Source organism: Thermobia domestica, chromosome 6 (genome assembly GCF_964235325.1).
Source record: "Thermobia domestica chromosome 6, izTheDome1.hap1.1, whole genome shotgun sequence".
Lineage (NCBI taxonomy): Eukaryota > Metazoa > Arthropoda > Insecta > Zygentoma > Lepismatidae > Thermobia > Thermobia domestica.
In genome coordinates this window covers 171,931,701-171,958,536 of record NC_137459.1, presented here as the reverse complement: position 1 = coordinate 171,958,536, position 26,836 = coordinate 171,931,701, and the positions used below count along the sequence as shown (strand labels likewise).

The 26,836-nt window shown below is 37.3% G+C and overlaps 1 protein-coding gene across 14 annotated transcripts in view; it reads left to right on the top strand.

Moving 5' to 3' along the window:
• The window catches only part of Itpr (Inositol 1,4,5,-trisphosphate receptor), a 281,735-nt gene that overhangs the window by 50,118 nt on the left and 204,781 nt on the right, over positions 1-26,836 (top strand). For all 14 annotated transcript variants that reach the window (XM_081762388.1, XM_081762394.1, XM_081762393.1 and 11 more), the window contains 7 exons: positions 5,064-5,224; positions 6,987-7,299; positions 12,235-12,536; positions 13,791-13,887; positions 15,379-15,554; positions 16,353-16,508; positions 23,330-23,486. In XM_081762388.1, the coding sequence (XP_081618514.1) occupies positions 5,064-5,224; positions 6,987-7,299; positions 12,235-12,536; positions 13,791-13,887; positions 15,379-15,554; positions 16,353-16,508; positions 23,330-23,486 (1,362 nt within the window). The remainder of the gene's footprint in view (positions 1-5,063; positions 5,225-6,986; positions 7,300-12,234; positions 12,537-13,790; positions 13,888-15,378; positions 15,555-16,352; positions 16,509-23,329; positions 23,487-26,836) is intronic.

The window sequence follows — 26,836 nt, the reverse complement described above, 5'->3', positions numbered from 1 at the left end:
TCGCGTGGCGTCATTTATAGATTATTTCCAATTTGGTGGGAGTTGATCACACGATATTAAAAGTCATTTTATATATGTTTAATCTCACACCCTGGTAAAAATATTTAACTTGAATTCCTAGTTGAAAGGCATTATATTCGATTGGATTGGATTTAAGTTTATTATTGCATTCAGTAACAAGGCTACACGAGACATGGACCTACAGTTTAACGTGAGTTCCGAACCGCTTGGACTCCCGCAGGGAATCGAACCCGGGTCTCCCGTGCCAAAGATGCGTACGCTAAGCATGCAGTCACGAAGGACCTCTCATCATGTTCTTACTCTGATTAGAAAGTATGGAACTTCAATATTACTGTTTTCTCCGTGCAGTGGAAATAAATAATTCATTCTAATTAGGATATAATGCATCGTTTTGTGTTATAGAAAACATTGAATCACGTGGAGCTGTGATTGTATAGAAACTCTGATACTAGATTTGGATGTTGTTTTCTGGTGATACTGCCAGAAAGCCTCAGAAAAAATAAAGGAGTCGCGAGGAACAAGTCAAGAACAGGTTTTTTCTTCTGAAAACATAAATATCGGACAGGGAGACATGGCCGCGAAAAAAAAAAAAAAAAAAAAAAAAAAAAAACTCTTACCAGAATACACTTTCATCTAAGCCACTTTTGTACACGGATTCTACGCCAAAAGTTAATCCAGCCAAATTTTTTCCCCGTACGAAAATTCAGCACGTTAAATCACGACGAGTTCCACACACTAACGTATAGACAGATGCGGACCCTATTGGGAATTCTGAAACAACGTATGTGCCACATTCGATGAATATCGAATATTTCAGGAAAATTGTTGGTTACCATGCTTTTTTCAAGATTGGTAAATTTGTTCTCTTGTTTCAGTTTCAACCCCCCCCCCCCCCCAAACAACCCGGTTAAATTTTAAATCGTTAGCAAAACACACACTATGTTTCATAAAAAGTCAGTGCGTTATTTTATTTTATTTTTTCGTTGTATTTTTTTATATTTTTATTTTTTTTTTTAACGTGGGGAGAGGAGGTGAATTTAGCACTCACTTCTTAGCAAATTCACAACCCCAGCCGATACGTAAACACATCCCTTCACCTGAATGATATCAATCGAAACATTAGACTTCATTAGAAAGCCCCAAAGAAAAAATATCCAAAGCTTCTTTAAAATCTTATAACTTTTAAGATAGAGTGAGTTCATCTCTTGCATCTATTCACTAATTTCAGCCCTGAACAGTATAGCTGTCACATTTCTTGTCTTAAACAAAGAACACGCTATGTTCCATTAAGAAATCGGAAAACTTTTACAAAATTTATCCTGAAAAATACAGTGTGTCCAGATGAAACCAGTTGAGAATGCTCCAAGAGCATTATCAAAACGAGCTTAAAAAGAATGGAGAGATGAAGCAGGAAGAATAACTGTCATTGTTTCTAGATGTAGAAGTAAATCTTTTTATCCGCACCTTCTTCTCTTTCTCGCAAAAAATAGCAAAATATCATCTCTGTATAACTTACAGTTCTCGAGATATGGCTGCTTAAATATCCAGAAATTCGAAAATTTTGGCCAATATCTGAGGAACGGTGGCCAGTTGGCCAGTAGACAGTTAATCAGTGGCCACCGGTTACTATTTGGTATTAAAATGTTCACCATCCTCATAGGTATTGATCAACACCAATATGATCTCTGTGTGATTTACGGTTCCCGAGATTTCGCTCCTTAAATCTCCCGAAATCTGAACTATCTTTTGGCCAATATCACGGGAACGGTAAGTCATAGGGAGATGATATTGGTCTTAATTAATCTCTAATAAAATGTTAAACATTTTCGTACCGATATTAATTAATGGTGTAACAGTTTACTAATATATAATATTTTTCTTACTTTATACGTAATTCTCTCTTTTATACGTTACATTTATGCCCACAGTTCGAATAATAAGATAAGTCACCACTACCATGCACCACAAGAACTAGCAATTACATAACCTGGAAATTAGACACATCTAATACACATCACAAATACCTTTTATTCCCAATTCTTCATTAACAGTTGTCATAGCAACTTTTAAACAAACAACTATATCTCGTTACTGTAACTACCATTACATGAATATCTATCTGATATCGACACATATATGTATATTATGCATTCTTTTCTTCTTCACAACAGATAGTATACTTTTAAGCACCGTTGCTCAAAATAACTACAAGATAAAAATAAAGTAATTCACTGATATACAATATCGTTGTAATGGCCACTATCCAACTGGCCACTGGTCAAACCAATGGCCAGTTAGACAATGGCCACCGGTTACTATTTGGTACCATAATATTTACAACCTCTTAGGTATTGATCAACATCAATATCATCTCTCTACAACTTATGGTTCCCGAGCTACGGCTCCTTAAATGTCTAGAAATTGGCCATTTTTTGGCCAATATCACGAAAACTGTAAGTCATAGAGAGATGATATTGGTGTTAATCAATACCTAAGAGTATGGTAAACATTTTGGTTACGATATTAATTGGTGGCCACTGACCAACTGGCCATTGCTCAAACCAGTGGCCAGTTGGACAGTAGCCAAAGATTACTATTTGGTACCAAAATATTTACCATCCTTTTAGATATTGAACAACACCAATATCATCTCTCTATGACTTACGGTTCCCGAGATATGGCTCTTTAAATCTCTGGAAGTCAGCCATTTTTTGGCCAATGTCTCGGGAACGGTAAGAGTGACGCGAAAAATTTAATCACTTTCTCTGATAGTTTTTGATGCTCTATCGAATGCAGGGTTCAAAATTGAAAAAATCGCAAATAACAGACAGACAGACACACAGACAGAGAATTCAGTAACGAACTTTTTAAGTTCGTTGAATATACCAATAAAATAATTGAATAACTCGAGAACCTATAATGATAGAATCGTCCGATTTTATTTTTCGGAAAGAAGAGAATTTTATGCCCACCAGACAAGTGAACGCAACAGGACCTCACACATGCACGTTACTCGTGAGCAAAATGGCGTTATTTACTCTTCATCAGAAAGTGGAGTGCTGTTTTTGGTTCGCAGAACTCGAAGTCCCGTGTAACCGTACAGAGAAAATTTAGAAACCAATTATGGATAGAAACCAGCAGACCGCCATTGCATTGTTAGATGGTACAAACAATTGCTGGAAACGGTCTGTGGTGAGAAAGAAAGGCAGTGAGAGGGGAAAAATCCGTGAATAAAGAAGTGGAGACGGTTCGGGAATTCTTTCAGCGAAGTCCGTTGCCCCCGAGATCACCCAATCTGACCTACCTGTACTTTTTGCTTTGGGGTTACGTGAAGACTTTTGTGTACCAGACTCAAGTTCAAGATTTGAATGCTTTAAAACACAGAATTCTCAATGCTTGTGAATCCGTGACACCTCAAATGTTACCTGGAGGGAGCTTCAGTACCACCTTGATGTTTGCCGAGCAACAACGAGAACACATGTAGAGGTGTACTTGAGATGAGTGATATTTTTTGTACTAAATATAAAATTCCGTTTCTTCCTCTTTATGAAAAACAAAACCGGGCGATTGTATTACTATTGGTTCTCGAGTTATTCAAATACTTAATGGTATAATATCATCTTTACACACTTTATATACAATTGAGGTAATTTCACCCAAACAGTAAGAGCAGTTAGCAAATCTTGAATGAACAGACTATCCGCCTTATTGTATCAAAATCGAATAGTTTCTACAAAACTTATTGCGACAAACTATGTTATCATACTACGTATATGAGGATTCTTCCAAACTGGAGGTAAATTTACCGATTTTTACCCCTAATATTTCGTCAATTTCAACCCCAAGCAATTAAGATGGTAGAAATGTCCTTTTTTTTTTTAAAAAAAAAAGTATACAACGCATATCATGGAATCGAATAACTTCTATCAAAATTACATTGGAATATATTTATTTTTACCCCATTATATGTAAACTTGCTACATGGTGCATATTTTATACCTTATTCCTGGCGGATTCATCCCCAAATAATAAGTAATCGTATTCTTAAGGTTGGAGGAAGGCACATGGAAAGCTCCATTAAAATCGTACACATTTTAGGAAGTTTATCGTGGAACAGGTACAAATATCAGTTGTCAAATAGAAAAAGCTTTCATACATTTGCTTAACTAATATTATAATTTCGTGGGTTATACTGAATGGATACTAAAGTTGTAATAATGTCTCAAAAAGATTCTCGAGAAACGAAATCTTAAGTGTGTGCATAAAGTTCTAGTTCGGAAACTTTCGGAAACAAGGTTTTTGAATAGGCTAAGGTAGTTATGAGAATACTATAAAAATTAGTTATAAGGAATAGGTGACGTCAATCGTAATTTGATTGGGTTGGCGTAAGACTCAATGACAGACTTGTGCGGCTTGGTGGCTCACTGGTAGAACGCTTACCTCTGATGCATGGGTTTCCTAGTTCGATCCCAGCCAAGTAAGTTTGTGGTGGACAACATCGTGTCCATAGTTTCATCCCACATTCTCACTCACTGATTCTTCCATCATTCACTTGTTTTAATCATCCGTCTCCTTTAGCTTTAGGGGCATAATCGTGGAACGTTAAACTGAAAGATTTAATTTCATTTCCAATTACAGACTTTTGTTTCTGCTGCGATGAACCGTCGTGTTTCTAAAGACACCGATTTAGAAATCAGACAAAAACGTACGTAAACAAGATCAGATAGAATAATTTCATAAAATATATGTAAACCTTGTATGAAATGAAACAGATATTATTCATATTGTAAATCTATTATTTACGTTCGGCAATGTATGAAAATAGTAGTTGTGGTATAAGTAGTGTGTATCTTTGTTAATTTTTTATCTTCACTAACATGAAAAACTGGTGTACTTTTAAAGTGTTCTTACTGTTGTTAAACATATTTATTAAAGAAAAGTAGTAATTTTACATGTGTTCACTCTTAATTGTAACATCAATCGTTTGCTACTTTGCGTTTTATGATATATGTTTAACATATAATCAATAACTTCTGCTGTAGGTTGGATGTGCTACAATTAAGGAAGACAAGGAAGCTTTTGCATTGATTTCTGTTTCACCTATGGAAGTTAGAGATTTAGATTTTGCTAATGACGCATGTAAAGTGTTGGCGTCTGTTTCGTCTAAATTGGAAAAGGGAACCATTTCACATAATGAAAGAAGGTAAGTGATATGGAGGGCGAGTTTCCTAGAAGTAATGTTTGAGGAAAACTGAAGTTTTCAGAAAGTTAGTGTTCAAATAGCCATCGATCGACTTATTGATCGGATAATTGGAGTTAACGTTTCTTTTTAGAACCGAGACTACATGAGACAAGACTTAGTGTGTTGAATGTTATTCGAACCATAACTTGGGATCTTATCGGAGTGAAATATCTTCTCCGGCAGTCGACCCCGGCCCATACTCCCAGAACACATGAGGGTCAGTAACTGCCGAAAAAAAAAATTGTAGTAAGTTGCTACATTTTCCAGTTCTGTTATTTACTGTCATTAGATTTGAACTTCAATATAGAGGTCTCAGTACTGAAAGATCAAAAGATAGTGTGTTTCATTGAGATAATATAAAGACCTAGAAGTGTCTTGATGTGTGATCTTTGATGGTATCGAACTTGTATATATCGAATCGATCCGCCATATTGGAAGAGGCGTTTTTAACGTAAGACTCCATAGTAATTTATGTCTGTTTTATTGTTGATTGTCTGTGCTCCTAGGAAAAATTGTACAACGAAAAAAATCAACGTTCTTTGGAATTTCATAATATGTCAAAGATAAGTAATTTATTTTTCTTCTTTTCCCTAATGTAGTTGTGTACTTGTAAGAACATTGTATGAATAGGCATATGCATTGTATTCACACTGTCAAAAGATTCGTAAAGACTACTACCTAGAGAATTGTCGAACTATTATTAAGTTTGCTTATTGAGCTATATGAGTTGTTGCAAATTTTGCCAAAATTATGTAACGTACAAGTGTCCTGTGATATCTTGGCAAGGTAACTGTTTGGTTGTGGAGTGAGTAGGCCTACTTTGCCTATGTTAAAAATTCCTAATGATGGCAGTTACTGTTGAAAGGAACAATAGACCTATCTCTCATACGTTATTTATTGATATTCTGTACAAAAATAATATATTTGTAAATAAGTTCACGTTCACTTTAGCAGACAGTTCTACCAAATTGAAAATTTATATTTCGTATTATTTTTGTTTTCGTGGAATTTGCTAGTTAAAAATCACAGGCTTTACAATTTACCTTTAAGAATAATAATTTTCGATTTAGTGTCGTAAAGCGTAGAGCGGATAACGTAAAGGGTTGTAGCATTTGCCATTGTTCAAAATCTATGGTAATTTTTAGGCACTTATTTCAAGTTTGCCTTCCACAGATATTCTTAACTTCCACTTCGCTTACATCTGCACCATTGGAGTGATTAAGCTTAGTTAAATACCACAAGAGCAGAGTGCTGAAAAACATGACAAGTAATACAATATATAACGGGTGCAGATAACTAGCCCACCATATTTGTACCATTAGTAAGTGAAATATTTTCTAAAAGGTACAAGGAACAAAATGTTACTTATTGACAAGTTTCGCAGGGTTATTGTGAAGTTTACGCACTTGTCACATACAGCGTTGCCTTTGCTTTCGTATTACAAATTAGAGAGCTTGCAACTGGAGGGTCCCCACCATTATTTATATGCTGACTGAAACTTGCGGAATACGCTATCTTGGGAGAGGATATCTCGAACAATCGAGAGCACGCTTGAATCAACACTGCGACATAGGGAAGGGTATCTCTGGGTCTTGATATTATCTTAGTGGTTTGTTACGACTAGTCCCATTCAATAGACTAATATCAAGTATTACTTCAAACTTTTATGTAATTGACACTTTGTACAGATAACTTAAATGTATCTTATTTCATGATCTTTCAGAGCAGTCACGAGCTTACTTCAAGATATTGTTTACTTTATTGCTGGTCAAGAAAATGAACAAAATAAATCAGAAGCGTTAGATCTGATAGTAACGAATCCCAATAGGGATCGCCAGAAGCTGCTTAGAGAGCAATATATTCTAAAACAACTCTTCAAAATACTGCAAGCTCCATTTCTAGAATCTGCCGAAGGCGAAGGTCCCTTTTTGAGAATAGAAGAATTGAATGATCCACGTCACGCCTCATACAAATATATGTTCAGACTATGCTACCGAATTCTTCGACTTAGCCAGCAGGATTATCGTAAAAATCAGGTAAGTATTTCGAGTATTATTCTAGAACGATATTGCCGCTTTAGTGTCCTTATAGGATAAGTATCATTTCCGTTTTGAAACATCACATCATTACTGTATGAAGTTCCGGTGTAAAATAATGTTATCATTTTAAAAATCAGTATTAATAGTGTATTCCTTTAATATAGTGCAATATAGTATTAATACAATACTGAGAATTGAACGCGAAAGTATACGAGACAGATGTAAATAGTGATTGAACGCATTAGATCTCATATAATTGTTGACAGGTTTATATAAGAACGTTTCCGTTCTCATTTCTTGCCTTAGGATAAAGCAATGAAAATAAATGAGAGGGGTATTGGCCTAGGAAACCACGTTTGATCGAATTAAAAATATTAAACTTATTTCAGAAAATAAGCCACAATCGTTCATTGGAACTAAATTAAAACTCTCGATTTCAAAATTTCTAACTATATTAAACTGAATGTAAATGTTCATTAAACGCGTTAAAATTATATAACATGAAACTGAGGAAATAACAGTAGCGATACAGTGGGAATAGTTTTCAAAGTGTAATGTTCTCAGATCTTGAGTTTCGCAAAACTAATTGCACACAGTGCTGTTTCACAGACCAAGCTGTAGCTCTAGCTTTCAGTAATGTTGAAAAGCTACAACCATTACAGTCTCAACCAGCATACACGTGCTACGAGAGATATATTACTTTTTTTTAGAACTAATCTTAAAAATGCTGTATAGTCAACTTTATAAAGCCCTTGCCAGTCAATGAGTGGTCTATTTCAGAATTTGTAATTAAAAACAAAGAAAAGATGTGCGAACTTCGCGTTGAGGAAAAAGAATTCTACAGGCTCAGAAGTTTGATAACCACAGCAATATGAAAGCAGCTTTGCAGCAAATAACATACAAAACATAACTTTCCTCCGTTTGGTTAATCTCATAGCAACTTTTGGAACTGTTGTTGGCATATCAATTCGTAACAAATAAAATATCATGTTGATCTTACTAGTCGTGTAACGTGGGTTCCTGTCACCACGGCATGGCGCGTCCTCAGGTTGCGGGTCGAGAAGAAGATCTCTAGATATAGAGGTTAACTGCGAATATATTGAATAAGCAGTCGCGGATAGACGACTAGGAGTGGTCCTCCACCTTGGGGGTTTGGGTAAGGCTAACATCCTCATCTTGTAATTAAAAAAAAAAAAAAGCAGTTCAGAAACATTCACAAAAGCCTCGGACAAGGACTGATAACTTGGCACGACCTCAGCAAATAAAAATGGACATGAGATTCGGAACATGAAATAGAAGTCTTTATAGGGCAGGCGCGTTAAAATCCGTAACGAGTGAGTTAGAGAAAATAGAGAAATACAGGATGGACCTAGTAGGAGTTCAGGAAGTCAGGTGGGAAGGAAATGGATCTGTGAATTCCGGAAATTTTACATTCTTTTACGGGGAAGGAAATAAAAACCACCAATTAGGAACAGGGTTTTTCGTTCACAAACGAATATTACCAGCAATTAAGCAGGTTGAATTTGTTACTGACAGCCTTTCTTTTATTACTCTTAAGGGTCGATGGTGTGATATTATTGTTTTAAATGTACATGTCTCAACAGAAGATAAGGATGACGATATAAAAGACAGTTTTTACGAAAAAGTGGAACGGATATTTGACCAACTCCCGCGATACCATATGAAAATTCTATTAGGAGATTTCAATGCAAAGGTAGGACGAGAGAATATTTTCAAACGAGTTATAGGGAACGAAAGTCTGCATAAAGAAAGTAATGACAGCGGTGTTAGACTCGTAAACTTTGCAACATCCAAAAACCTAATCGTGAAGAGTACAAAATTCCCACATTGCGACGTTCATAAATACACTTGGACCTCACCAGACGGAAAACACACATAATCAAATTGATCACGTTTTAGTAGATAGAAGAAGGCAATCTAGCATAATTGATGTCCGGTCATTTAGAGGGGCTGATTGTGACACTGACCACTACCTGGTAGCAGCGATAATAAGACAGAGATTATCGTTGAATAAAGGAAATATTCAATGTCCGAAAACGGAGAGATTCAATTTAAAGAAATTAGAAGAGAGGAATACCAGATTGAAGTTTCGAATAGATTCTCGGTTTTAGAAGATTCGGAGTGCATTAGTGTTGAGGATACTTGGATTGAAATTAGAGATACCATTAAAATTTCAACTAAAGAAAAATTGGGACACGCGGAAATACGTAGGAACAAACCATGGTTCGACCAGGAATGCATTTAACTAGCAGAGAAGAGAAAACAGGCAAAATTACGGTGGCTACAAAATCCGAATGAAATAACTACACAGAATTTCGCAGACATCAGGCGGGAAACTTCCAAAACTCTTAGAACAAAGAAACGCGATTTTTTGAAAGCTAAAATTAAGGAACTTGAAGATAATAGTAAAAATAAAAACATTCGGGATATGTATAAGGGGATCAACGAATTTAAGAAAGACTATCAACCTCGTGCTTATATATTAAAGAAATCTGGCGGAACAGTTCTCACTAATACGGATAACATCTTAAATAGATGGAAAGATTTCTTTGACGATTTGCTGAACACGCAGCCAAAAACTAATGTGCATGGAGAAAAGGAGATACACACCGCAGAACTGTAATTTCCAGAACCGTATAGAAGTAGAAACCGCTATAAAGAAATTAAAGAAACACAAATCTCCGGGTGTAGACGAAATTCCGGCTGAGGTAATTTTAGCTGGAAGCGAAAAATTGTGAAACAAGATACAAAACCTCATTCTCCTTATCTGGAACAAGGAAGAATTGCCACAAGAGTGGAAAGAATCAATCATTGTTCCAATTCACAAGAAAGGCGGCAAAACTGACTGTAATAATTATCGAGGCATTTCTCTTCGTCAACATTCTATAAAATCCTTTCAAATATTCTATTAGCAAAATTTACACCACATGCAGATGAAATTATTGGAGATTATCAGTGCGGAAATAGACTAAATCGATGAACTATCGACCAAACATTTACCATTCGCCAAATACTCGAAAAGAAGCGGGAATACAATATCCCGGTACATCAACTATTTATTGATTTTAGGAAGGCCTACGACTCGGTTAGGAGAGAAACATTATACAACGTTCTTACAGAACTTGGAATACCGAGAAAGCTAATTAGATTAATTAAGATATGTTTAAATGAATCCCAAAGTAAAGTCCGGGTAGGAAAATTTTTGTCCACAAGCTTTCATGTCGAAATGGTCTAAAACAAGGAGATGCGTTGTCGCCATTATTATTCAGCTTTATTCTGGATTACGCTGTAAGGAAAATCAAAGATAGCAACCAGGGCCTAGAGTTGAACGGTATTCACCAGGTTATGGCATATGCTGATGATGTAAATTTAATAGGGGATGATAGGAGAACAATAGAAAGAAATGCAGATATCTTATTAAACGCTTACAGGGACATGGGTTTAGAAGTAAATGCAGAGAAAACTAAATACATGGAAGTGCGTCGGGACCGTAATACGGCAAATTATGGATACGTTAAAATATTAAATAATATTTTTGATAAAGTGGGTACTTTCAAATATCTAGGGTCAGACGAAAATCATATTCACGAAGAAATTAAATGTCGACTAAAAGCAGGGAATTCGTGTTACTATTCGGTTCAAAATATCTTGTTGTTGCGAATTCTGTCGAGGAATTTGAAGCTTAAAATATATAAAACGACAATCATGCCTGTTGTTCTGTATGGTTGCGAAACATGATCGCTTACTCTGAGGGAAGAACATAGACTGAAAGTATTTGAGAACAAGATCCTGAGACGAATATTCGGACCCAAGAAAAACGGGAGTGGGGAATGGCAGAAACTTCATAACGAGGAACTACATAATTGATACGGTTTACCCAACATTGTTAGGGTCATCAAGTCGAGGAGGCTTAGGTGGGCAGGTGATGTAGCTAGAATGGAAGGAAGTAGAAACACTTTCAAAGTCTTTACTGGAAGACCAATCGGAAAACGATCATTAGGAAGACCTCGGGGATCTCGCAGAGATTGGAATACCAATTAGAAACTGGATGCAGTTAGCTAAGGATAGAAGTCAGTGGAGAGCTTTTGTGAACGCGGCATTGAACCTCCGGGTTTCTAGATGATCTTACTAGAATAAACCTCCTGAACTTTTAGAAGTTAGCAAATCTCGGAAGTATTATTATTACAATATAAATAGTTTCATGCTGAATGCTACTCCATCTAGCTTTGGAACTCCATACAAATTAGATAAGAATAAAATCTGACTAAATGAACCACTTCTTTCTAATCTAAGACAATATATAACTTACCTTTATCGGGCACATTTTCTGTGTTTGATGAAAGCAATGATTTACTCCCTAAACTGTAACAGACTAGTAATAATAAGTGTTTGCTAGGGTCAGATTTAATTTTTATTCAAGCATCATATTATGTTTAAGTTCACTTTAAGGTCAGTAAGGACTCCCTGTTAGCAGTTTTGCCTTTGCTACTTGTGATTCTTAATTTGATTCTCGGTTGGGGTCCAGTCGCTATACCTTACAAGACTAGCTATGGGACATAAAACTAAGATACACGAAACTGTTGGAGTTAATACCGTTAGTATTCATTTCAATATCTGTCACTTTTAATATGGAATTTATTTTGAATAGTCGAATATACAAGTTCCTGCGTTCAAGATAACGAAAATTTAGGTAGCAGAAAGACACTTTTATATATAACACATTTTTGCTTTATTTATAAACATATTAGTTTCATTTTGCTTGTTTTTAAATGAAATATACTTAGTTCAGTTATGTTCTGTTTTATTTTGAAATTATGAACAAATATTTTTGTTAGTATTGTTTTTTTTCTTTTGTTTTGCTAATTTATTGTATAATCGCTTAGTTCCCAACTTTATTATCTTTTTTTACAGGAATACATTGCCAAACATTTCGGATTTATGCAGAAACAAATAGGTTATGATATATTGGCTGAAGATACAATTACTGCACTTCTTCATAACAACAGAAAACTTCTTGAAAAACACATAACAGCGGCTGAAATTGAAACTTTCGTTGGTTTAGTGCGAAAAAATATGTACAATTGGGAATCAAGATTTCTGGATTACTTGTCAGATCTCTGTATTTCAAACAAGAAAGCAATTGCAGTAACCCAGGAATTAATATGCAAGAGCGTTTTAAGTTCAAAGAATTCCGACATCTTAATCGAAACAAGGCAAGTTTCGACAAAGATTGTGTTTAATTAACGTACATATGTATTAATTTCATTTATGGGATAGATGTGCATGTTGAGATGTATTAGTTTGATTTAATTTTGTTCGTAAGTTCTTTTATGTTCCTTTCGGTACTCTTTTATTTTATATAGCAGTTTCTGTAGTCTTAGTTAATTGTATCTCAAATCCTTGTTCGTACAACTTTTTCAGAATATTATTTTCGAAAAGTATTATATTTATTTATTATTACATTTGATTACATTCGTTTTTCGTTTAACGTCGAACGATTTAATACGTGTACGTAAGATCAACCGGACACTTAGTGTTTGTGTATGTGTTTGAGAAAGCACGCTGATAGATTATCGTGTAAGCACAGTAGTTCAGTTTATTATTGTTGAATTGTAGTTAGTGTTTGTTTTATGTATTCATTTTCGTGGTAAATACCGTGTAAAAATCTCCAATCAGGTTCCTAACTTTATGATCTCAGATCCAGTTCTGAGGGATGACGTCTTCTCAACAAGTACCAGAATTTTATCTAAAATGATTAAAAATAGTGTTCCAAGTACTTGGGATCGAATTCTTCACTTATCTATAAGACATAAATAGAATAACAATAAAGTGAGAATTGAGAGAGCAACACTTAAACGACGTACGACAAAGTGAGCGCGGAAAAACACATTCAAAGTTCAATGTTTAAAACTTCCATTTAGTGATAGTATATTTGTCTTTAACCTGCGTGACTACTGTCTTCTTACCACTCAAGAATAAAATCGAACTAGTCATAACGTCATTCAAAATTAAGATGACAGAAATTCAGAGCTATAACTAGAATTTATAATGTTCACCATTCGTAATATTTGTATTAGCTACATTAGCCATGGTGACATGAGTAAGAAACATTGTGTTCCTTAATTCTATTGATAAAACTTCAAATACAGCGCTTTTTTTATTTATTAAAAAAAGAAGTTATATATAGATAGACTATAACATAGAGTAAAAGTTATATATAGATAGACTATAACATAGAGTACAACCAAATTTCAAGAATGACTCCATGTATGACGAAAAGTTTGTTGCTGACCGTACAATTTCCAAAAGTTTTTCTGCGTCACTTGTTAAACTGACCTGAATCAGTAGGAAAGTTTTCATAGGTGAAAGTCATTCCAGTTATTGTCATCCTTTTTATGTTTTTGTTTTTGTTATTATTAATAAAGTAAAAGCACTTTAAGTGAGTGTACGTTTATATCATGTTTCAGAATGGAAAAGACTCAAGTTGAAATTTACGAAGAAAATGAAATGATACCTGTTATGGAAGAAGAGGAGGAAGTTACTCTCACTTGGAACAGTTCACAGGTATTATAGAACAGAACATAATTTTCTAATCATATTTGCTAGTTGCACTAGTGTGTGTGGAACTGTATGTGTAGAATAAGTTCGTTCTGGGTATGTAGCTTTAGCCGTATTTTAATTACAGTAGTGATACATTGTCGAAGCTAGCGTGCGTTTTTCTTCCCTCTCATTAATATCAACCCTAAACTTTGCAGCTCGCGTCAAGTGAGCTTATTGATGGACAAATATCGTGTGCGTGAGTTTTTCGAGGTCCTCCAGTTTCCTCCCATTTTCGTCATTCTACCATTTGGTTCATTATCACAGTCACTCTCAGCCTCGGTACGTAATCGTGGGAAGTTAAACTTGGCCTCTTAGCCCCTTTTCCACTATTCGATATCAATTTGACCTTTCGACATCTCATCAGAAAGATAGGGTACTCTTTTTACTATTTGAGAAGTTGGGATTCTTTCAATCTAATTTACCCAATGCACCCGTTGTCCAACCTTCTATATTGGTTAAGGGGGCGCGGTGGCTCAGCGGTAGAGCGTTCACCTCCGGTGCTTGGGGTCCCTGGTTCGATCCCAGCTCGCACCGTGTGAACTTTGTGGTGGACAAACACCGTGTTCGTGGGTTTTCTCGGGGTTCTCCCGTTTCCTCCCACTTTCTTCATTCCACCATTTCACTCATCTCTCATTATCACCGTCTCCTTTAGCCTAACCGGCATAACCGTGGGACGTTAAACTTAAAGATTTCATTTCATTTTTTCTATATTGGTTAAATCCTACATTCTGCTCCGATTTTCATTAAGAATCACCAATATTCTTTCAATTCTTAAATTGCCATCTGCCTGCCCCAAAACACACAACCCACTATAACAGAATATTTGACCACACCTTCCGCATAAGTACCCTCATAATCCTTTCCGGGCGTTTTTGTGTTCTTCAGAATGAAATAGGAAGATACTTACATATTACCATTCGGTCCGTGAATCCGCCTCTGATCTTGACAGTTGTAATACCCTATCTTTTAGCCGTGGTTGGTGGCGTGTTCCTGTAGTCCGTCTCTCTTAGAGGCGAGATACTGTGGTGGGGAATGGCCTATACTGTGAGGATTGATCTGTATGCATTGAAGGTATCGTGAAGAGTTTAAAAGAAAAGTTATCATAGTGTATTTGTTTATTTCTGTGTTCTGTTAATTAATTTTCAATTCCTACTTTAGCTTAACACTGACGAATCTTGGATTAATTGTGCAAGTTGAAATGTAATTTGATTTCGGTGCGATCAAGTTTCTAGTGAAATCGGAGCATAATCCTTGATTTCTTTGTGAAATTGCAATTTTCACAGTGCAGCGCGGTGAATTGTTTATCATATAAAATCTAAACTAATAAGAAATTATTTCTGTCCAAAATTGCCTCTAATAGAAAAAGACTCTTGATTCTTACAAAATGATTGAGAAGCATCAGTAATATTAGTTGTGCTTTATTTTTAATATTGTACACTTTTACCTTTGTTTCAGACATCAAGATCTCTTTCCGAATTGGCACGAGGTGCGAAAAATGGCGATAAAAAGGACCAAGCTATTTTAGATTACTATCGACATCAATTAGATCTGTTTTCAAATATGTGCTTAAACAGGCAATACTTGGCACTAAACAGTCTTTCTCCACACCTTGATATTGATCTGATCCTCAAGTAAGTGTTTCATTAATATAATAAATTTAAACTAGGGATTGAGCAGGTGCAGGTGATAGATATGCATAACCTGGAAGTCACGGATGCAAATCCGAAGACTAATCATTCTAAATGGGATTTTCACCACTACTAGGCGAGTGTTGATATATATATATATATATATATATAATGTTTTTGTATGTGTGCGTGTGTTCTCCATTGATGGTTACTTCTATACCCGTGGTTTTAGCGATTTGAGCTTTTCAGTCATTCTTGTTAAATAAATTTAAAATGTGTTACACGAAATGCATATATATCCTTGAAAATCTAATAATTCAAAGATCCAAGGGAGAAGTACTAACTGTAATGTTAAAAATTTTTCAGTTGAAGAATTCTGTACATCAGGTGTGCTGCTGTATTAGATTTTTGTTTGATACTAATATCATATAAATAAATACAGATATAACACTTGTGCAGTTTCGCGGAACTGTTAATCAACTATAGTGTTGAAAACTTGCTTCCATTATATTTACAATCATTAAGTGCCTTTCAGTCTGCTTAATGGAATGTCTAATGTCAGTATCGTTATATGTTTACCAATGTGAAGTTAAACGTATTGAAGCTTTCTTCAGTGTGGTTATCTTTAACATCAGCCAATGCTTGGTTGCTATCGTAGATCGTATTATTTGAACTTGTAAATTATACTGAAAACATTTTCCAGAAAATGAAAATTTGTTGGAATATTTTATACATTTGCTTCTGTGTAATTGAAATTATTGACAAAATATATCACATTTATTTATATTTTTCTTTATACAGATGCATGTCGGACGAAACCGTTCCGTACGAATTAAGAGCTTCATTTTGTCGGTTAATGTTACACCTTCATGTTGATAGAGATCCTCAGGAACAAGTCACTCCTGTAAAGTACGCAAGGCTTTGGTCGGAAATTCCTCCTAAAATGTCTATACATGAGTAAGTACAACTCTTTTTTACTGATTCACTGTTCAGCATTTTTTTCACTTTTTATTTTTTACAGAACTAAGTAGCCGCTCCTTATTAATTTTTGGCCACAGAACGCGAAAATCGCACTTAAAATTTTCTCCTGGCTCAGGTTTCTGAGTAATTTAGGATTTTATATTTTGCATATAACGCTATGGGACATTATAAGTACATGATTTGAAATTATTGTTCTACACGGTACAAAGTGTCGTTCTTGACAAGTATTTGCTACATATTCGACTTGGCAACGTTGTACTTACCAACAGCTAGTGCGAGCTTCGCATGAGTCACGTGAAGCAATGATTGCAAGTTGCAATTAGCTCCAGTTAACGTCTCTAATCGTATTCGTGGCGTGCTTCAAACAGTAGTTTGGCAGACTGTTTGTGTTACTGGTGATCCAGCAGTTTGAAAGTAGTGAGTGAGGACATTATCGCTGTTGTACATACTGTTTTCATTGCGGAGTGTCAGTGATTCAAGAAAAATGCAGCAATGCCACGCGTTTGTAAAAATTCGGTGGACAGTGTGTGCTACATATGTTCGGACGTGATTTGTGGTTCCAGGAAGCGGCCATTGACTGCTGCAGTGCGAAGGGCATATTTACTATATTTTGGGTGTCGTATTGGAAACCAGGATAAATCATATGCTTCCCACGTTCGTTGTACGAGTTGTTCATCTACTCTCAATGGCTGGGTGCATTGGAAGAACGTTTCTATGTGCTTTGCTGTGCCCGCATTTTGACGTGAACCAACAAACCATAGTACAGACTGCTACTTTTGCATGCTACCCTGCTTGAAGAAAGGTATAAATACGAAGAAAAGAAAGATCGAATACGCAGTGATACCATCTGTTATTCGTCTAGTGGCCCATGGAGAAGGATTGCTTGTTCCCAATCCCCCGGCTACCATTCCGACGGAAAGTGATACAGAGAATGAAAGTGAACCTGCTCCACATACCAGTGACACTGATCCTTCATTCGAACCAAAAACCAACTATCCTGAACCACACCTACTCACACAAGCGGGCTTCATGACCTGATTAGAGATTTGGAACTGCCAAAGAATAAAGCTGTGCTCGTAGCATCTAGGTTACAGCAGTGGAACCTTCTGGAAGATATAGTTAGGGTATCAACTCTACGCGATCGTCAAAAAGATCTTGCAAAATTTTTCTGCTGCACCGTTGAGTTAGTATTTTGCAATGATGTTCCAGGTTTGATGCAGAAATTGAAGATTCCATACAAAGTAGAAAATTGGAGACTGTTTATAGACACCTCCAAAACTAGCCTTAAGGCTGTGCTCCTGTACAACAGTAAGGAGATATCAGCATCAATCCCTGTTGCTTATGCACCCCTAGGTAAAGAATGTTATCCCATATCGGAACGCGTTCTGGATCTTATAAAATATCGTGAACACAAGTGGTTAGTTTGTGGTGATTTTAAGGTGATCGCAATTTTGCTTGATCTACAGAGTGGCTATACAAAGTACGGTTGTTACATATGTGAGTGGGATAGTCGTGCAAAGAATTCCATTAGACTCAAAAGGAATGGCTGCGACAAACAGCTTTGTTGCCAGGCGAAAAAACATTTCAAATGTACCTCTCGTGAACCCACAAAGCATTGTGCTACCACCATTGCACATCAAACTTGGACTCATGAAGGCATTTGTGAAGGCCATGAACAGGAATGAACGCGCATTGGCATAGTTGTGCCAAAAGTTTCCGCGTCTAAGTACAGAAAAGATTAAGCAGAGAGTCTTTATTGGTCCGCAAATACGCAAGCTATTGCAAGACGAGGTGTTTGAATCTATTCTCAGTGCTGATGAGCTCCATGCATGGCATTGTTTCCGCAATGTTTGTACCAGATTTTTGGGCAACCATCGATACTAAAATTACAAAGAATTAGTAGAAGAATGGCTATCTGCTTACGAGAAACTTGGGTGCAATATGTCACTCAAACTGCACTTCCTCTATTTCCACCTTGATGTGTTTCCAGTGAATTGTGGATCTTTCAGTGACGAGCAAGGAGAGCAATTTCACCAGGACATTTCTGCACTGGAACAACATTACAAAGGAAAGTGGTCAGTTTCAATGTTAGCGAATATCTGCTGGATGATTCCAAGAGATGCTCCAGATGTTCCTCACAAGAAACAAGCAAAGAGATGGCGTGCTTAAAACAGATACTTTAGGTAACTTTTACCCATGCAGTTCTTGTCCTGTAGCGCTATATGCAAAATGTTAAGAATGCTATTACACGTGTGCATAGTCCTCCCCCCCACCACCACCATCACGCAATTCTTCGAAAACAATTTCAATCGTTTGTACTTCGTTTGCTCCCATTTGCTCCGCAGTTTCTCAGTTTTCTCCCCTATCGTTCCCGAAAAAATAGAAATTTAAAGTGGGGGGCCAGAACAATATGGTCCCTGCCCCCCCCACTCAATAGCAGAGAGGAACGGGTGGTGGCATTCGTTTGTACTTCGTTTGCTCCGATTTGCTCCGCAGTTTCTACGTTTGCTTCCCTACCGTTCCCGAGGAAATAGAAATTTAATCTGAGGGGCCAGAAAAAGGTGGTCCCAGACCCTCGAATTAAAATCGGTAACAGAGAAAAAGAGATGATCGCATTCGTTTGTGCTTCGTTTGCTCCGCAGTTTCTACGTTTGCTCCCTTTCCGTTCCTGAGAAAATTGAACCTTGAAGTGGGGGGTGCAGAACAACGTCGTCCCAGCCCCCACCTAACTAAAAATAATCGCAGAGGGGAACGGATGGTTGCAGTCGTTTGTACTTCGTTTGCTCCCATTTGCTCCGCAGTTTCTACGTTTGCTCCCCTACCGTTCCCGAAAAAAATATAAATTTAAAGTGGGGGAAGAATAACATGGTTCCATCCCCCCCCAATCAATAGCAGATAGGAACGGATTGTGGCATTCGCTTGTACTTCATTTGCTCCCATTTGCACCGCAGTTCCTAAGTTTGCATCCTTACCGTTCCCAAGAAAATGGAACTTTAAATTGTGAGGGGCCAGAAAAAAGGAGCCCAGGAACTTTGAAGGGCAAGAAAACAGTGATCCCATCCCCAGGAATTAAAAAAGTCACAGAGAGGAATAGATGGTCGCATTCGTTTGTATTTCCTTTGCTCTCATGTGGTCCGCAGTTTGTCCGTTTGCTCCCCTACCGTTCCCGAGAAAATAGAATTTCCAACTGGGGGAGCCAGAACAAACATGGTTTTAGCCCCGCACCTAAATTGTAGAGAGGAACGGATGGTGGCATTCGCTTCTACTTCATTTGCTCCCATTTGCTCCGCAATTTCTCAATTTGCTCCCCGCTGTTTCCGAGAAAATAGAACATTATACTGGTGGTTCAGGTAAACGTAGTCCCAGCACCTCGAATTGAAAATAATTTCAGTGAGGAACGGATGACGACATTCGTTTGTTCTTGGGTTGGTTCACGGTAGCTACGTTTACTCCCTTACCATTCCCGAGGAAATGGAACCTTAAAGTGGAGACTAGAACAAAATTGTTTCAGCATCGCACTCAAATAAACATAGTGTCATAGGGAAGCGGATGGTGGCATTATTTTGTGCTTTGTTAACTTCGATTTGCTTCGCAGTTGCTTGGAATGGTTTCCTAGCGTTCTCGAGTAAACATAACTTAAACACGTGATTTCAGACACCCTCCCAACTTATATAATCGCAGAGAGGAGTGGATGTTGGCAATATCTCGTTTATTCATATTTGCTCCACAATTGCTCTGAGTACTCGTCTACTCCGATTGTTGTTAAGAAAGAGGAATTTTGAAGCGGTTGGTGTGGAAATGTGATCCCAGTCCTCAACCTCCTGAAAATCGGGGAACAGTAGGGAAAAGGTGAAACAATTCTAGAGCAATTCGGGGCAAATCACGCAAACAATTATTTCTTACAACAATTTTTAGGAGGTTGAGGACTGGGATCACATTTCCATACCAACCGCTTCAAAATTCCTCTTTCTTAACAACAATCGGAGTAGACGAGTACTCAGAGCAATTGTGGAGCAAATATGAATAAACGAGATATTGCCAACATCCACTCCTCTCTGCGATCAAATTAGTTGGGAGGGTGTCTGAAATCACGTGTTTAAGTTCTGTTTACTCGAGTACACTAGGGAAGCAACCCAAGCAACTGCGAAGCAAATCGAAGCTAAAGAAGTGCAAAATAATGCCACTATCCGCTCCCCTATGTTATTATGTTTATTTGAGTGGGATGCTGGGACAGTTTTGTTCTAGTCTCCACTTTAAAGTTCCATTTCCTCGGGAGTGGTAAGGGAGTAAACGTAGCTACCGCGAAACAAACAAAGTACAAACGAATGCCGCCATCCGTTCCTCATTGAAATTATTTTCAATTCGAGGTCCTGGGACTACGCTTTCCTGGGCCACCAGTTTAATATTCCATTTTCTCCGGAACGGCAGGGGAGCAAATTAAGAAACTGCGGAGCAAATGGAAACAAATGAAGTAGAAGCTAATGTCACCATCTATTCCTCTCTACCATTGCTTGGGGGGCTAGAACCATGTTGTTCTGGCCCCCCACTTTAATGTTCCATTTTATCGGGAACGGTAGGGGAGCAAACGTAGAAACTGCGGAGCAAATGGGAGCAAACGAAGTACAAACGAATACCAATATCCGTTCCCCTCAGCGATTATTTTTAGTACAGTGGGGGGCTGGGACGACGTTGTTCTGCCCCTCCTCCTAACTTAAGGTTCCATTTTCTCGGGAACGGTAAAGGAGCAAACGGAGCTACTGCGGAGCAAAAGAAGTACAAACGAATGCGACCATCTGTTCCTCTCTGTGACTGTTTTTTATTCGAGGGTCTGGGACTACCTTTTTCTGGCCCCTCAGTTCAAATTTCTATTTTCTCGGGAACGGTAGGGGAGCAAACGTAGAAACTGCGGAGCAAATGGGAGCAAACGAAGTACAAACGAATGTCACCATCCGTTCCTCTCTGCTATTGGGTGGGGGTGGGGCTGGGACGACGTTCTGCCCTCCCCCCACTTTAAGGTTCCATTTTCTCGGGAACGGTAAGGGAGCAAACGGAGCTACTGCGGAGCAAATGGGAGCAAACGAAGTACAAACGAATGTCACCATCCGTTCCTCTCTGCTATTCGGCGGGGAAGAAGGCTGGGACCATGTTGTTCTGCCCCCCCACTTTAAATTTCTATTTTTTCGGGAACGGTAGGGGAGCAAACGCATAAACTGCGGAGCAAATGGGAGCAAACGAAGTACACACGAATGCCACCATCCGTTCCCCTCAGCGATTATTTTAGTTGGGTGGGGGGCTGGGACGACGTTGTTCTGCCCCTCCCCCACTTTAAGGTTCCATTTTCTCGGGAACGGTAAGGGAGCAAATGGAGCTACTGCGGAGCAAATGGGAGCAAACGAAGTACAAACGATTGAAATTGTTTTCGAAGAATTGTGTGATGGTGGGGGGGGGGGTAGGACTACGCACGCCTATTACACCGATAGTGTGGAAGGAGGACGTTATATTTTTGATATGCATATTCAGTGTCCAAACATTTATGAGACAGCTATTTTTATTTCCGTAATTATGTTAATGTTCGTTACTTTCACCTTTACAGTTTCATTATCATGGCGTTATATGCAAAATGTAAACTGTGTGATTAGTACTAAATCTGAATTTGGAACAAGTATTTATTGTGTTTTTCGTGTTAAGCGCCCCCCAAAAAATGTAAGGGACGGATATTTCTATTTATGTAATCATTTGAAAATTTGGTGAGTTTTACCTTTACAATTTCATTATAATAGCGTTCAGGCCCGCAAACAGCCACAGAGGTTTGGGGAGGGGGGCCATGAATATGTTAGGGGGCCAAGTCACTAAAAATTCTTATACATATATATATATATATATATATATATATATATATTGTATTAATAATAGCATTTTGTGTTAAGGTCTGGAGGGGCCACGAAAAGTTTAGGGGAGCCAGGTCCCCCTAGCCCCCCTCTGGTTGCGGACCTGATAGCGTTACATGCAAAAGGTAAATTATGCAATTACCACTAAATCTGAGCTAGGAGCTTATTATCATTATCACTTTATTGTTCAGCGTCCAAGAAATTATAAAGAATAGCTATTTTTATTTCAGTGTTTTGTGACTTTTAGCTTTACGATTTCATTATTATAGCTTTATATGTAACATGTAAACTGTGTAATTACAAGTAAATCTTTGCCAGGAGCACATTTTTATTCTCAGTTTCGTGTTCAGCACCCAAAAATCAATAAAGAATGACTATTTACATTTCTGTAAAAAATTCACTGTTGCACATACTTAGAAATAACATTCTTGACTGTTTTTTAAATCTCATATTCAATGCAATTTACCAAATCCTAAATAATACTCAGTCTTTACAGAAGAGGATGTCTATGAAATATAAATAAAAAATTTAATTCGTTGAAGAGTAGAATAGATTTAATTTATTTATCTATTATACCATTAAACTTTTGTAATATACATCAAGATTCTTTTGAATGCCATTTTGTTATCACGTGACTAAGCCGCGTGCTTTTCTGTACGCATGGTACTGGATTTTATTTCCGGTGGTGACAAAACACATTCGATAAAATTCCCAAGTAGTAGTTCGGATCTTAAATTGTAGCTCCCATCTCATATAGTCTCGGTGCTGAAAAGAGGTGTTAGATTTTAAATGAACAATAAATGTTCCTTTGTTACTGACATTTTCTACTAAACTGTATTTAGTATTACATCTTTTAAAGTTCATATAATGCTAATATATGTATTTGTATTCCATGTATTTGTGTTCCAGTTATGACAGCAACAAAACACCGGATCATAATAAAGAAGCCGTAAGAGCAAGATTTGGTTCAACAATTATGTTTGTGGAAGACTATTTATGCAATGTTGATGTTGTTGCAAAAATGTGGAGCTTTGTTGATCAGGAGCAAAATAAGCTTACATTTGAGGTATGTCTTCTATTTGTGTTATTCAATTAAGTGCACTAAGTTGTGCGTTTGTCCATTATTCCATTTTTCGAACTAAATTATCAACTGGCAGTCTGTAAAGCATTCCCAAATAGTGACGCTGCCTTATACGTGCTTTACTGTAGATGTTAACACAATCGGGATGAAATCGCTTTTTGGGACTACGACGCACAAACTTCTAGCATTGGAAGGTGAAGAGTTGGAGTTTAGATTCGTCAGTCCAGAGTGCCCTCTTTCATTGTTTATCGTTCCAGGCTTTATTTTATTTTATTTTTTTTTTTTTATTTATTTTTTATTTCTTTTTGGCCCAGGAAGATCTTTTTGTAATGTTTCCTGCTTGAAGGAATGATTTTTTCTGCAATACTACCGCCAAGACCACAGATCAGAAAGCATTGGGCCACCATCGTATTTGATACCGATTGGACATGACTCTTCCGTAGTTCTATTGGTTCTTCCGGAGTGGTTAACGTCTATTTCGTTTGTTTGTTTTTTTCGATGAACTTGTCCTTAAGAGAAGTTGTTCCTTTTGGACAATTGGTGCGTTTCCGCAGAGAATGACTCTCTTCTCTCAATATAACCATTTGATTACGTGTTTCGACTCTTACTGTGAGTTTATCTTCCACTAGTATTTGCATGTTCTTCACACTATTCAGCTGGTTCACGCGAATGAAAACTGTAATTTAACATGTCACAGATTTGCATCCAATTCTGCCCATATTATGACACGATTGAATAGCGCATATACAACTGTTCGTTGAAGCAAAGACAAAGAGGTAACTACTGATAAGGGTTCGTACACACCACTAGATATCGTTGAAGTGATACATCATCAAACAAAGCGCGACGTTAGTTGCCTGCTTGTTAATTATTTGCGTATTGCCAAACATCTTTCCTCAATAAATTTGTCTCAATCTGAACAAGACCATGAATTTTTGTATCCTTATATGAATAACGTTGTTTTCACAAACGAGTTCAATAAACAGGTTTTGTATGGACACAATGTTTTTCATGTGGAAAATTCTGAAAAATCAGTTATATGCTCAGACTTTTGACAATGTCTATGTCTTGCTCCTATTTCGAATTTTCCTCTCTTATTTTATGAATTGTAAAGTAAATGTCGCAGTTCCAAAAATATGTTCGAATGTGTAATTTTTTCCTCAGGTACATTTATCTTCGTTGCTTATATTCACCCTTTTAAAATGTGATTTAAAAGGACATAACTAACTCATTCTATGGCCTATGGAACTCGGAAATTTAATGCTTCTTTTACAAAAGCTCTCCATTGACTTCTGTCCTTACCCAACTGGATCCAGTTTCTACTTTGTATACTTATTTCTGCGAGATCAATATTGTCCTCCTATCTGAGCCAAGGTCCTCCTAATGGTCGTTTTGTGATTGGATTTCCAGTTAAAACTGTGAAAGTGTTCCTGCTTTCTTCCATTCTGGCTTCATGACCTGCCCACCTGAGCCTCCTAGACTTGATGACCCTAATAATGTTTGGTAGACGGTAGAAATTATTCAGTTTCGCGTTATGAAGTTTCCGCCATTCTCCATTCCGATTCCTCTTGGATCAGAATATTCGTCTCAGGATTTTATTCTCAAATATTTTCAGTGTGCATTCTTCCCTCAAAGTAAGTGTCCATGTTTCGCAACCATACAGAACAACAGGCATGATTGTCGTTTTATATATTTTTAAGCTAGAAATTCCTCGACTGAATTCGCGCAGACAAAACATTTTTAACTGAATAATAAGACGAATTTCCTGCTTTTAGACGAACTTTAATATTTTCATAATTATGGTTTTCGTCTGTTAATATTGATTCTAGATATTTGAAAGTATCCGCTGTGTTGAAAATATTACTTGATATTTTAACGCATCCATAATTTGCAGTATTATGATTCCGACGAACTTCCATGTATTTAGTCTTCTCTGCATTTACTTTTAAACCCAAGTCCCTGCAAGCGTTTAATAAAGCCTCTGCATTTCATTCTGTTCTTTTCCTGTCATCCCCTATTATATTTACATCACCAACATACGCCATTACCTGGTGAATACCATTCAGTTCTAGATCCTGGTTGCTGTCTTTGATTTTGCTTATAGCGCACTGCAGAACAAAGCTGAATGATAATGGCGACAACCGCATTTAATTGTTTCAGGCCATTCTTGAGATGAAGGCTCGTGGACAAAAATCTTTGCTACTAGGACTTGACTTTGGGGTTCAGATTTAAAAGGACCGTGGTCCTAAATATATTCTGTTGTCTTTTCACTGAGGTTTTCTATATTTTCTCTTGATTTTATGCTTAGTATTATATTTCTTGTCCATTTGTTTTCTCGTAGTATTTATCCATTTGTTTTCCCATTTTACTTTTACTATTCTTTCAATCTCATTTCAGTTTGTGTCATTTCTAACTCTTTTTCTTTATTTTTGTCCATATTTTAATACATTTCTTAATACCTGGAGATGAACAAGTTCCCCGAATGTCAGTATTTGTGTTGTTTTCTGTAGGGATTGTCTTGATAATATTGTTACTGATGATAGAAATAGTTGACTTTGAATCATTTACCTGGCTAGTAAATTCTCTTCCCCCATTATCAATTATTCGATGTGACGTCTACGGGCCCGAACGACCGTCTAGCAGCATGGTTTACACTGGCCAATTATTGCATAGAATGGGAAGGATGTCTCCCCCTACTGCTTTCAGAACTTTCCGAAAACCCTGCAAAGTACGATGTCGTTATTAAGCAAGTGCGTGCTTTAGTTCAAACCCACAATAGTCGGTGAGGCGTCCGAAGATTTCACAGGGATGGACGAAAATGGGATCACTCGACTTCCCGCCTTTTCTGTCTTCCATAGGTTGGATGTCTTGAATGATCGAGCGGTATGACTGGAAGCCTTGCCCATGTGAATCTCCATACGTGTGTGATATCGTCACCGTACAGGTGGGGGATGTGTGTGTCATGCAGAGGGTCCATGAAATCCTCCTGGAAGTAATCGGCTTTGGCTTAGTGGTGGAATGCACTTCGACAGCGTTCCATGTCTGCAATATTCCCACCGCCAGAAATCAACTGAAAACTTTTCCTTGCACTGCAGCACAGAGTGTGAACAGGTTTTGTGTAGTCTGTTTGAGCAGAAAATGGATCGAGCTCTATTGGTCTCGTCTCTGTAGAGCCACTTTTTGTACAGGGTCGCACCCATTTCCACTTGTCCCCTACGAGGTATGTTTCATAGTTTTCTGATCTATGTTTTCATATGAACTTCTTCTGGATGTGGCGCTGTATGAGCCGTTGTCCGCGCTTTTTGTAATGTACTTCCAATGCTAGATTCTTCCGG